The sequence below is a fragment of the Copadichromis virginalis genome, linkage group LG7, assembly GCF_057382275.1.
Source record: "Copadichromis virginalis isolate Kocher_CV1m ecotype Utaka linkage group LG7, C_Virginalis_male_GT1.1, whole genome shotgun sequence".
In the NCBI taxonomy this organism is placed as follows: Eukaryota; Metazoa; Chordata; class Actinopteri; order Cichliformes; family Cichlidae; genus Copadichromis; species Copadichromis virginalis.
Window position 1 is genome coordinate 32352481 of NC_140624.1, and position 13908 is coordinate 32366388.

The window sequence follows — 13908 nt, forward strand, 5'->3', positions numbered from 1 at the left end:
GATGATGATGATAGTCAGAGAGTTCATCTTTCTTTGACTTTCCAACTTTCTTTGGGAGGTTTAGATGTAAAAAGTCTTTCAGGCAAAAGCAAAGTTGAAGAGAGAGGCGTTCACACTTGCACCAACTTTCTCACACTGATAATTAGCCTGTTCATTCCCTCAGAACGACTCAGAGGACAGAGTGGAGGGGAGATCTGAGGACACGCCAGTGACGAGGGGATGAGCCTGGGAAAGACAAAATGAGGAAGGAGAGGCAAGCAGCGAAAAACTGGAAGAGAGTTGGCAAGATGAAGCGGGAAAAAAGGAATGTTGCTGTGAAACCTCAAAGATTCGGTTTACAGTGTGCGACTCCAGCAGTGGCTCTGATCAGATCACATGAGGGGTTTCACATCAGACACAAGAGCAGCTTCAGCCAGTCAACACGGCTGTGACTGTAAAAGTTTTACCAAAGACATGATTGCATTTGTACTTTTCTTTGTCACTCACACTGATTAATGAGTACTGAGCCATTAAATTCCGTGTTCTACAACCACCTAATGGAGTCTGGTGAAGTTAAACAGCAGTTTACGGTTGGCTGGTCAGCACAACTTTAATTTTAAAGACGTTTATTGTAATGCATACCACACTATCTAAAAACAGACCCCTAAATTCTGCACTCTGTTTGGATGAATTTAAAGCATTAGTCTGTAACAGTGAGTCATCAGTGTAGAAAGAATAGCTGGAGTTTGATACAAACTGAGTTTTCTATCTCATTCACTACTGTTTTTCTCCAGATATCATCGTATCTCAAAGATAATTTGGCTATACCTCTTTAGGGTGTTATTCCCTGTATCAGAACTGGCTGTTTTCGATATTAAAATACTTCATTTAAAGGCACATTCTGCAAAGAGGTCTCTAGTGATCACTGCTGTGTAATTTGGCAGATTTGCAGTTTTAGAAATGATTCTTTGACTTAAGTACTCTAACTCATCATAATTCTCATGGAAAAAAACAACAAGTTGGTAGCACCTTGTAGAAGCTTTTCAGTTCATAGCGTAAGGCCCTGTTCCTCTCAGAGAAGACTGTGGATAAAAGGAGCATGGCCACCGTGACATCAGCAGTTTCACATTATTGATATTACCATCTTTTTTAATATTATAATATTATCTAATATTTGAGTATTTGGAGAGGGTCTGCGATACATTGGCAGCCTGTCCAGACTGTACCCCAGCTCCTGCTCTATGAAAGCTAGAATAGGCTCTAGCCCAACAGTGAGGGACCAACATCCCAAACAAAATCAGTGACTTTCATTGATGCCTAGAAATGTCTGTCAGCTATCACTGACTGACTGACTGTGTCAGCAGTTCCCTAAAACACAAAAGTTATGGTCATAACCCAAAATGTAGGTTACAGTAAGCCAACACAACCAGCACTCACAAACATGAAACAGACCTATGTCAAACACCATCCCTTCAAACAGCACACAGCTGATGGCTTAGCCAAGGCTGAGATCTTAATAGAAACATAAAGTCACTGTAATGCCCCGGTCTTGCCACTAAAAAAACCCACCCAAATGATTACCTCTTGTTACATGATTTAGGAAAGTACAAACTGACGGTCAGGATTAAAATCCTTTACTTAAACCATTTAACGCCATTAGAAGAATGTTAACTCTGGTTTAAAGGGTCAGTCCAAGTCATCTCCTCCAGTATTTCTTCAGACATGTCATGTCCCTTCATTTTTATCATACCCCTTTTGAAGCTCTTGCAGTCCTTAATTACACCAGTCTCCTGTCATTTCCATAAGACACCTTTTAACTGTAGCACTTGTGAAGTCTCTAAAGCCGTCTAAGACTATGTCAAATTCTGTTTGATGTGCATCACCCTCGTCGGCTCATCCTCGCACCAACTCTGTCCCACTTCCAGAATCGCAGTGACACCTCCTCCTGTCCCAGCACCCATCGCACTGTGGGTGGAGTTCATAGTGTAGGCACTTGATTTTAAACAGCTGTTTGTATAAAACTGTTTCCTTTCACCATGAGGTTGATGCAGAACATCTGCAGAATCTCTGTGATACCAAATTGTGTCTATGAACCAGTTTTGTGCACAGAAGCAGGTTGTCTAATTACGGTGTTCTCTCTCTGTGGAGTGAATATGTTTTCAGTCACATCAGTGAGCAGAATGTTTCACATTGTAATTACCCTGCTCTCAGTCTGGCTGCATGTCTTGAAGGATTTGTGTCCTCTTTTCTCTCTTTTATTTCTTCTTCTTCTGATGTGCAGTTGCTGCTGTTGTTTAACCCAGTTGTAACAAACTGGAGTCACTGAGGTGAAGCGTAGCATCCAGGTTATAATGCTGTGTGGTTATTTCTGGAGAGAGTGAGTCAGCGGCCAAGTGATAATTCTTGTTAGCATGTGACAAGGACTGTGAGTTTACATAAATGTGGGTGTTTGTGATATGTGGGTCACCATAAAGCAGGAAAACCCTCTGGCTTCCTCTGCCAACACTCAGACCTGTTTCCTATTTTATTTTTTCCCTCTTCCTATCTTTTTTATTTGCTGTCATGTTTCACATTTCATAGATTTTCCTTTTATTTTATTGTTTTTTGGAAGTTCTGTCAAAGACTTCTCTGTTCTAAGCTGTGGCACTGCATCTTTTAGAAATACCGTTTCTCTTTCTGTAAAAATAGAAAAGCTTTAAGGTATTTTTTGTTTTTGGAGAGGGAAGTTAAAGACAATACTGAACTGAAAAACACTAGAAAGTGGACGTTCCAGTCATAGTTTATAATACAATTAGTAATCTGTTTAAATAGGCAGCATATTTTTGTTGGATTTAATTCACTAAACACCTAAAGTATATCAAAAACCACGCTAACAGTTCTTTATCTTCAAATTTGAGTGCATATAGTTAAAAATAAATCTCCAGTGTTGTGCAAAACTCTTGAGCCACCCTTCATTTCTTTATATTTTGCTTCCAAGGAACCAGGCTTTCTTGTGATTTTTTTGAAAGTGGTCTTGAGATATGATTTTCTTTCAGAAGATTTTCTTTGCGTATCGGCTGCTTTTTCACTGATGTTCAGTCCACTCGGTGTTTTTCGTTTGAGCCACTTTGATATATCAATCATTCAAGCATAAAAATGCATCTGTTTCAAAGCATGAACCAGTGTTTACATATTTACACATTTTAATAAATCACTGTATCTATTTCTCATTTTCCTGTGTAATTATAAAGGAATTCTGGTGGAGAGTCCCAGATTTTAAGCCATATGCGAATGTTCCCAAGAGGATCATGGACCCCTATTGATCCTCTACCTAATCACACGAGCCAAGGTGTGAAAAAAGGTGTGGTCACAATTGTTTTTACTGTGTCCATGATGCTCTTGGGGACACTTCCAATAGGGCTTAAGTTGAGGAGCTGAGACTTTCAGGTGGAGCTTAGAGTATAACTACTGCTCCTCCACATCAAAGCGAGACAGTTGAGGTGGTTCAGGCATCTGACCCAGGATGCTTCCTGGACGCACCCCAGGTGTTTTGTATCAGTTTTACCAGTCGGAAACCCCGGGGCAGACCCAGGATACGCTGAACAGATCGTGTCTCCTGACTGACTTGGAAAGGCTTTGTTGTGCAGCAGATAGGAACTGGAGGAGGTGGGTGAGAAAAGGGAGCTCTGCTTAGACTGTTCCCCAAGGAACCCAGACCTGAATACTGAATCAGGGCTAGAAAATGGATGGATGGAAAATCCTGCACAAAAACACACATGTCAATAAAGGTTTTTAAATTGAATTCTAACTGTCAAAAGAGACAGATGGCCAGTTTTCTCCTCCAGCTGCTTCTTCCTCTTTGAAACCCAGAGGTTATTACACTAAACCATCATCAATACCAGCATCGATCAGACAGTATTGATAATGGCAGGGCTGTGATCAGCAGCTTTAGGAGGTGTGTGTGTGTGTGCTCATTTAAACAGAGTCAGGGTTTCATTACAGCAGCAGGACGACCAGAGATGAGCAAGTCTGGTCAATACACTTATTGGCGGAGAATATTGATGAGCTTGGTGCAGTGAGGTGGGGAGCTACAGGTTTATGGAGGTTTTGTAAGAGGGTGAGAAGGAGGCCAGAGATAAGAGGAGACAGAAATACAGATAGAGATCACAAAATGCTGAATTTTGCATAAGAGGATATAAAAAAAATGCTGTTACATGAAGTCACGTAAAATTAACAAAGTAAAAGTCACAAAGGCATTAAATAGAAATAAAAAAGAAGGAGTGATAAAGAAACCATACAGAAAGAAAAATATTGAGCAAAAACAGAGACAAGAATGGATAAAAAGTTTGATCAACAATGACACAAGCACACTGAGATGAAACCCAAATAAAACTGATAGAAAACTGTGAGAGTGAGAGAAGAAAGCCAGACCGGAGACACAAAGACACAGAAACAGCAGGTAGAGGTAGAGATCATCTGACGTCTGCAGAGCAGAGATGTTACAGCCGGGTTTTAAAAAAATGAAACAGAAAAATATCGAAGAAGCCTGGAGCTCCTTTAGCTTAAGCAAAATGCAAGAGACATAAACAAAGAGCGAAACAGTGTGGACCCTGCAGGGGTTTAAGAATAACGCACGTTCCACCAAATCAATTACAAACAATTTACTTAAATGTTCTCAATATTTCCCCCATTAAATAAAAAGCAATCAAAGCAAATAAAAAGTCTACTAGTGCAGTCACTACTGTTATGCATGACATTACAAACACCGAAAGTGTGTTGAAAAGCTATTTACAATTTCAGTCAAATTGCCTTTTTTGTTAATTTAATGTGCAAATGTCCCTAATGCATTTGTCAGTTTGCAGCTATCTTCATAATGAACGTGTCAGTTGGATGTTCACTGACACTGATTTTATTCTGTATTTATTTCTTTCCTGCTAAAGTTTTCAGTCATGGTTGTAGTTTGTTTGAATGCTAACACGGTTCCTTTGTTTACTGCAGCCTGTCTGCAGTCATAATAAGACATTTTTAAATTCTTTTAATTTAAATCAAATTTCTAGCACAAGAGTTTGGTCCTTGCGCTTCCTGAGATATCCAACATGCCTCACAGACAGCAAGCCCTAGATCTGTTGGAACTCCACCATCCCTCCTTTTCCTCCTCTCTAATCCCCGCCCTGCCCGTGCTGGCAAATTCTTTGGAGCAATCCTTCTACTCATGCCTTCAGGACTTCTCAGTCCAGGCAGTCATTCCCTTGATGGCTTACAACCTCCTTCAAGATCTAAGTTGCAATAAATCTTTCTTCATCATCTTTTTTCGAGTCTTTGCCCAACTGGGGCCCGCTGACTTCTGTTCAACAAAATGTTCAGCAAATTGAGGTTCCAATGACACGAGATAAAAGACATACCAACTCGTGTCATATACAACCATATGATATTTTAACCAAGATCACTACGTTTACCTAATCCTGATAAAAAGTCCTCTCTTGCCTTAATCTTACGACACTGATATAAGATTTGTGTTTTGTGTAACTACACCAGATACTCGTTGTTGACAGCGGTGAAAACTGTATCTGAATGTTCATAAAAAGTTGTCTGCATACACCAAAGCAGCAAAAAACTCATTGCCCCGAAATGCAGAACTGACCGCCACAGTAAATCCTTTGTGCCGGTGGCAATAAGACTGTATAACTCTTCCACAGAAGCTTCTTCTTATAAGGCTGCGCTCAGGACCTCTTCAGAGGACGCTCATCTCTGCTGCTTGTATTCTCTCTTATCCTTACAACAATAGACTGGTACCCATACACTTCCCCATTATTTGTAAAAAAAAAAAAAAGACCAGCAAGACTTGGGAAGCACTTCATTCCCAACCATGAGTGGGCATTTTGGCCTGCAGGAAGTGTACAACTTGATAAAGCCAACAGGGCCAGGTCACCTGAGGTCACCAGATCAGAAAGCTCCACACAGAAAATCTTTAACACATGGTGAAGGGATGATGTCCAGCTCTGTCTGGGAACTAGTCTGCCCCTAGTGTATACCAAGCTCTCCTTTTGGTTGCACAAGGACTGAGTAGTCTGTAGCAATGAGCCGAACGCTCCACACAGAACACCCCCTCAGGGACTTGTTGAACACAAATCACACGGAGATTGGTTGGGCAAAGTCCTGCACACCGCCCAATAACTTTGAGAGGGTAAAGAGAACTCTGTATTAAAAGTAATGAAAAAAGTACATTTGATTCAATATTTTATGAATCTGTGTAATTTACCATCCGTGGTTTTTTTTACACTGACTGAAACTCAGCAAGTCCGCCAGCTATACAGTTACACTGCTCATTTGTCATGCTACCATCTGAAAAGCTCCATGCCAGTTTACACAATTTATTCTCATTCAAGTCGAATAAGTATATTTCACAAAGTGTTGAAAATATCAATTTAATAATCTTCACAATTATTATAATGACTAGTAAGAAAAATATCTTTATAAGCATTGTTATTCCCCAGATCTTTTATCTATCCACTTTTGAGAAACATAGATGAAAACAAAAATGGAGAAAACTGTTTACAACAAAATGTTAAACCTTGGGTCGTGTTTCTTTTTTCTTTTTTTGGATTGATTTCCTTACAGCAGGCTGGTGAGCCTTTAATTCAGTATTACATTGAAAATATCTTTGTAGAAAACAGAAATGGGCTGTTGCAAATGTTTTCTTTTGAACACTTTTTTTTCCTTATTAAACATTCATTTATATTCAGAAACACAATGCTGAATTCACCTCCAGCCTGAATGGAGGTGCGTAAAGAAGACACAGCTGGAGAGAGACAAAGAGAGAAATATGTGCACACACACACACACACACACACACACACACACACACACACACACACACACACACACACACACACACACACAAAAACAAACAAACACTGACGGGTGCCTCTTATCTTTTAAACAGCTTGGAGAAGCAGTGTGTGTGTGTGTGTGTGTGTGTGTGTGTGTGTGTGTGTGTGTGTGTGTGTGTGTGTGTGTGTGTGGACCTGAGGCAGTGTAATCAGTCTCAGTGAGTTTGAGTCCCTGCAGTTTCCTCTCAAGGTCACAATATGAACTCTATTGGCTCCGACTGACTGTCTGCTTTACAGTCGGTGGGACTGTTACAGGGCTGCTGATAACATCATTAACACTGTGACATTATAAAAAACTTCTTCCACCACAGATCGTACTTCTTACGCTTCTCCCTTTCTGTCCGCTGGCATAGCTCTTTGGTTACCATGGATATGTACATGCAGGTGCTTCACTGGTTGCTGTTCTTCAGTGCAGTGAACTTCCAGGTCTCCTAACTAATGAATAGCTGCGAAAAAGAACAGTCTGTACATGGTGAAAAACTATCTTTGCTGTCATGATTTACAAATACTACACCTGGATGATTCAGGATAGTTAGTGGAGTTTGAAATGCAGGTTTTCATACAGAAAAAAGAAAATTTATGTTAATAGCAGCAATAATAATAATAATAATAATAATAACAGTGTTTAGAATGATATTAGAATTCTGCTGCTGTTTCTTTTTTGTGATACTCAGAATCTGAAATGTAATGTCTTCTAACATGTGAATCGTGCTGTGCAGCTTTACAGTCATGTCAAAAGTTGTCTCAGGTTTCTCTCCAGTACCCTTTGCTTCATTAGCTTAGAAAATGACCTTTGTAAGTGTCTCTGATTGCTCTGGGGGACTCTTTGCCCACTCATCTTTATGCGTTGCTTCTTTGACATTCTGCCATTCTCATAATGTCCCATCACAGAATTTAAAGTCTCAGCTTTTACTAGAATATTGCAATTTGAGTCTTTTTTTCCAGCTATTATGTTGAAGAGTTTGTGCTGTACTTGGGATCATTGTCATGTTGAGTGATCCTACTGTGCTAAGCTTTAACTGTGAGATGCACTGCCTCACATGTGAATACTTTGGTATAGAGAGGAGTTCATGGTTGAGTCCTGTGGCTTCAAGAACAAGCTCCAATCATCACCCCTACACCACTGTGCTTGACGGTTGGTATGAGGTGTAGTTCATTGTGGACACACATTTCTCCTGATAACCCTTCCAATGATGCCATACTTGTTCAGTCTTCTTCAGTTTGCCATTAACTTTATTTAACCTGCTAACTGATTCTTGATGAATCCCAAATGTAGATTTTGGGTTTTGTTTGGAGTTTCTCTGAGGCTTGGAAGTTCTGACCTCTGGGTGAATTTGCTGGAAAAGATGGAAAGACAAAAACTTCTCCTTTTATACAGATGCTTACGTTTGCTGATTACGTGAGTGATTAGCACTTGATTACCATTGGGCTGGTACTCAAACTCCTCCTTTTTCACAGGAATGCATAGAGTAAACTGACTTTCTCACATGACTGCACATAAGATAACTTTCACTGAATGTCTACTTGATACCATGAAACAGATAAATGAGATCATTTGAAACTATCCAGCACTATAACATATACAGCAGGATAACCCTAAAGTAAGGATAAATTGGTGCCATGTATCCAATTGGACAAATCCTAAAACAACTTCTCAGTCAGTGTTGTCACAGTCTACTCAGCTTTACTCTCACATTCTGTTTTTTCTCACACAAATAAGCAACCACAAGGGTAAAAGAGTTAAAACTTTTCATTTAAAACTTCATCATACTACGGAAGCATAGAGCTGCCACCCAGGCAAAAGAAAAATACAAGTGTATCACGTTATAACGTGAAAGGTTTATTGTTCTAACAACTTTTCCTGTTTGTACAATATACTTTTCACGTTTGAACAACATAATATCACGTTATTACAATATACATAATTATCACGTTCGTACAATATAAATATTATATTGTACAAACAGGAAACGTATCTTGTTAGAACAATAAACCTTTCACGTTATAACGTGATACACTTGTATTTTTCTTTTGCCTGGGTGGCAGCTCTACGTATCATACACCAAAACTTTGTGTGAAAAAAAATTTCATTGACAAAAAGAACAAAAATATTTTTTTAAGTCCACTCGCAAAACTGACTAAAATTGAAATAAAACTTTTAGAAAATCTCTAAAGTTTGACTTTTTAAAATGTGTAAACCTAACAAGTATGAGAAGGCGTTTCTGCATTTTTAATGAGACCAAGGTTTCCACATGATTGTGAGTAAAACAATATTTTTTAAATACGCTTTCTTTCCGCTGACAAATATCCTCGTATTAGAATTAAGATTAAGAAAACATTAATGGTCAAACTAGGCATGAGCTAAAATGAGCAAACACACATCTGAAATTGAAAAACGAAACTGAAATAAACATAAAAACTTTCTGTGCAATGACTAATATTGGTGGCCCTGACTCGTTTGGCTCTGTCGCTGGTTTGCTGACTCCTGTGCGTGTCTGCTCTGTCACTGCTATCAGCCTGCTTCTTTATACATCTGTTTCAGTGGTGCTCACAGTTTGTTTTCCCACTCTGACTCATGTATCGCTGCCTCATCTCTCGCTGGTTGAGTTATGTGATCAGTGCTGTGTGTTTGCTTGTTCGGCTTCTGCGTGTTTGCCGGCAAGATTACACAAACACCGCTGAGCCAGATTTCATGACGGTGGAGAGATGCAGCACGATCAAAGGAAGAATCCGTTGAGTTTTGGTCCTGATCAGTTCTTCATAAGCTTTATAAAAAATGCACTGGCATCGGTGGAACGTGAAATCGCAATCTCTGTGTGGTCTGCAGGTTTACTGTCTCTGTTTCAGTGTGGGTCACTGGAACACTCACCCTGTTGCTCTTTCTGTTTCAGCGGTGGTCAGTGCCATCCCGGTGCCAACCCTGGACTCCTCGCAGTATCCTGGGATTCTGCCTTCTCCCTCGTGTGGCTTCACTCACAACAAGTTTAGCCTGAGACCAATGCCTTTCCCCAGCCTGACTGTGGACAGAGGATACACACCAGGTACTTTGATGCCATTACTATACTTCTAATCGTGCTGCAGCAAAAATAAGCCTGAAAAAATTGCCACTGCTCAGACAACAGGTAGCTCTGTGGCCAGGAGGCAACAAAAGGTGTGAAAGAAAACTCTGATGTCTGCTTTCTACACTTTCTTATTTCCATGTGATATGTTTAGATTAACCTTTATGTTGTGCCAACAACATAAACTGCTGTAGTTTGCGCAGTCAGCAAAGGAGATTTCTTCCTATGTATATTTATAACTGAACACTGAGGCCAAGAAACACGTTGTTGGTTACCAATACTAGTTCATTTTATTTTACCGTCAAATTACAAATTTCTTCTTTCGGGTGTCCAGCAGTCATGACATTACAGGTCTACATTTACAAATGTAGAGGATGTCCTCATTCTAAGGGGCTTTTGCATTACTAAAAGATCATCTTGCTAGTTAAGACATGTAAAACATATAAGCTAATCAGTGACACAAAGCAAATTTTAGAAATAAAATATTACAAATATTACTGTTGTTCTTATGGGAGTGACAGTTGCAGTGACATTGTAGGTAAACTGCTTTGTTGTACATTGAATGTGACACATGGGAGAACCAAAGCAACAACATGATCTCGCACTTACAAGAGGATGATGAAATGAACGTAACATATATTGGATTTGTTAGGAATCTTTCTGAAAAAAACATATAGACGTTCATAATTGCTGTATATGTGATGATGTTCGTGCACATTTTAGTTCAGTGACATACAATATATTCATGGTATGAACTTGTCAACTAAACATGAAACATTAAATGTTATTATTATTATTAAATTTTTTTGCTAACCTGCAGATGTTTGAATGTATGACAGACATCTGTTATATTAAAATCAAAGAGCCATACTTATTTAAAAATAAATATTTTGCCAAAGTAACGGTGATCAAATAGTAAAAATTTGAATGGCAGCAGTGAGGGGGCGGGGCCTAATGATTTCTCAAACTAATATGAGAGAAAAACTAAGCACATTAACTTGCTACATCTGTATATGCTAATATTGTTGTTATGCATGTAGAACTGTCATAGATAGAAGTAAACATGTAACTTTTCCAACTGTTTGCCCACTGTTCATTTCCTTTATCTCACTGTTGTATTAAAGTCTCGGTTTGCTGCAGGGCTAAATGGTAAACGGCATGGTGGGGAGCAGTAATTCAGTAATTCAATAATTGGCTAATTCTTGGTTGGCTCGTATCAGTGATATAACAACAGCAGAGAGGCAGAGTCAGTGGACGGCCTGACACAACACGAAGGTTGATCGCTGCTGGCAAAGCACACAAGAGTGGAGGCGGGTGGGGCAGCTAATGATAGAGAAAGGCAAATATAATGAGAAAGCTGCTAATGAAGGAAAAACGATAGAGACGTACACGCAATGAGATTCAACAATGGACTCTGCTGATTATAAAGGAAAAGATAGAAGATTAGGGCCAGAACGAGTCAACTATGTTCCCCAAATAACATAGACAGTAGCAATACCCAATCTGGGAGCTTTAGACTCTGCTGCTATGTGGCTAATTAAACTAAGACATTGATCCCTGTAGAACTTCTTAGATAAATTTAAGTCAATTCATTAGCATGGTAAAATACTGAATCCTCCCGAATCTCGATGGTTACACCAGCATGCTCTTTGAATCCAAATGATCCAATTCATCTGCTTTCTGCTCTGAACAACTTAATGTTTATGTACTTTATAGCTCTCCTCTTTTTCAAGTAGATGACACTGTCTCAAAGTTTTTTGGAATATTGTAGGAGGAAATTTATGTACATCCTTTCATGCATGCAGCCTTGGACATGATGACAGAAGCTGCGTGGTGTGGCTGAAATAGTCCCACCATGTTCATATTACCATACCATCTCATGTCACATGACAGTATTTTGGTCATGTGTTAAAATGTAACTATTTTCTCTTTTTAGTCCAGGCTTACATTGTGTGTTCACTCGGTGCTAACCCTAATTCATGTCCATAACTCTAACCCAAGTAGAAGCACTTTTTTGGGAAAAAAACAATAGTTATTTTAATTTATCAGATTAACTGATTGTATTTTTTCCTCATTGACAACATGTATATGGAGCATATTTTTAAAATGACATATTCTAATAGTACAGGGTTCTGATTAAGGTTAGGACAATCACTAATGATGTTCGAGACCATCTGTCACTGGTTAGAGGTGAGGAAAAGGAGACAGGACAGATGTTAGTAATTAAAGAGTAGTGAGGAAAAACAAAATGAACCACTTGCTTTTGTTTTTTTATTTTGTTTTTTCCCATCATTATTTCAGCACGTGTTTTTGAGGGGTTTAGTAAGGGAGTCATGTTGATGTCCTCTTACGAGAGTTCTCAGTGGTGGATATTAAAAATGTATGCCTCAGACTTTATGCCTCAGTTCTTTGAAAGATTTGATAACATCAGACTCATAATCTTTTCAAGGCCTTTGAAGGTGCAGCGAGTAAATGTAAGTGTCTGCTCTTCCTGGCAAATATGGTTACCCTGTATTGCGCCGTACTGACACATAAACTTTGGTTCTTTTAAAGATTTCCTCATGTCATACAAGGTTAAGCAGATTCTTACTTTAAAGAAGTTATGATACCTGGGTGTAAAGAACATTTTAGTGCCATCATTCATTTCTTATTTTAGTGTCCTTGCTCTGGTCTCCATTTATTACCGGAACATATAACCACAGAGACTGCAGTTTATTTTCTGTTATTTAAACCAGGTTATCAGTTTTGCCTGAGTCCCTGCACCGTACAGTTACACTAACACTGCCATATGTAGCATTTTCCCTACAGTCTAATTGTCTAAATGTGAAGTTTCTCAAATAACCATCTTTTAATATAACATTTACATTCCTGTGAGTTAGCCAAATGAAATGAATATTGTGTTTCTTGCTATTCGTTTTTCCTTTAAAGGCATTTGGTGTTTTCAGTATTCAAGTGTATTCATGTAGACCTGCGAGTCACTATTTTAAAAATCCATTTTATTTTTTGCAGTGAATTGTTATGGAGAATGTTACCAACTTTCCTCCTGATAGAGGAGGTAATGCTGTGTTTCAATCTGGAGATAATGCAGATGTATTTTCTTCAAAACTAGATTCTTGGAAAAACACAAATTATTGTTTCTTCTCATCGTCTCTCTGAGCTTTTTGAAAGTCTTCTATTTTTATGTCTCGGTCCCCTCTTGTCACTTTTTTCCTCCCCCTCTCATTTTTACTCTTTAACTGCGCTCACGTTCCTTCTCTCGGCTCTCCCTCTACATTCTCCTTCTTGTCTCAGCTGCACTACATTAATGAACGCACAGCAGCTCTACATACAATAACCAGCTTTCCAATGTTCTCTCTGATCAAACTGGCTGTTGTTACACAAGCAGGAGTTTCATCTCTCACGACACATGAGAGTCAAGTTTCTGCACGCTGAAGATTTTTTTTATTGTCTTTTCCTTTAACAAGAAGCTCTTCTCCTTTTTTCCTCTCATATGTGTCTTTGACAAGATAAAACAGGGTTTCGCAGTGTGGAGAAATTCATCCAGCAGAGAAGCACCAGCATGAAGCTTCACATTCAACAAGAAACAGAATAAAACTAAGATCTGGCAGGGTTTCTCTATGCCAGAGGAGGAGATTGGCATTTTAAATAAAGTGTTAAATTATACAGATGAGATTTATTAAATTTTAAAGACGACTGGATAAATGACAAGCTGTAACTTCGTGAGAGAAGACAAACACAGTAACTGCAACACAGTAGTGGAATTTCAACAAGTTTAAGGCCCAAATTTACATGTTCCCTCTGGCCCGTTGTGATATTTATTACTACTTGAGTGTAAGGATGTCTGCTTTTTAAAGGATAATGGACAATTACTAGATTGTACTTGCCTTGTAGTGCCAAAGAACACAATTAAAATTCAGCACGATCTCTTTCCAGAATTTATAACCGTGTTACTCAGACTTGTTGTGATTAGTCTGTCTTTTCTCTGACCGTTCTTTTGCTCT

At 38.9% G+C, this 13908-nt stretch overlaps 1 protein-coding gene across 1 annotated transcript in view; it reads left to right on the forward strand.

Moving 5' to 3' along the window:
* The window catches only part of dcc (DCC netrin 1 receptor), a 145666-nt gene that overhangs the window by 97783 nt on the left and 33975 nt on the right, over positions 1 to 13908 (forward strand). Inside the window, exon 20 of the mRNA XM_085461002.1 lies at positions 9740 to 9889. Within this exon, the coding sequence (XP_085317128.1) occupies positions 9740 to 9889 (150 nt within the window). The remainder of the gene's footprint in view (positions 1 to 9739; positions 9890 to 13908) is intronic.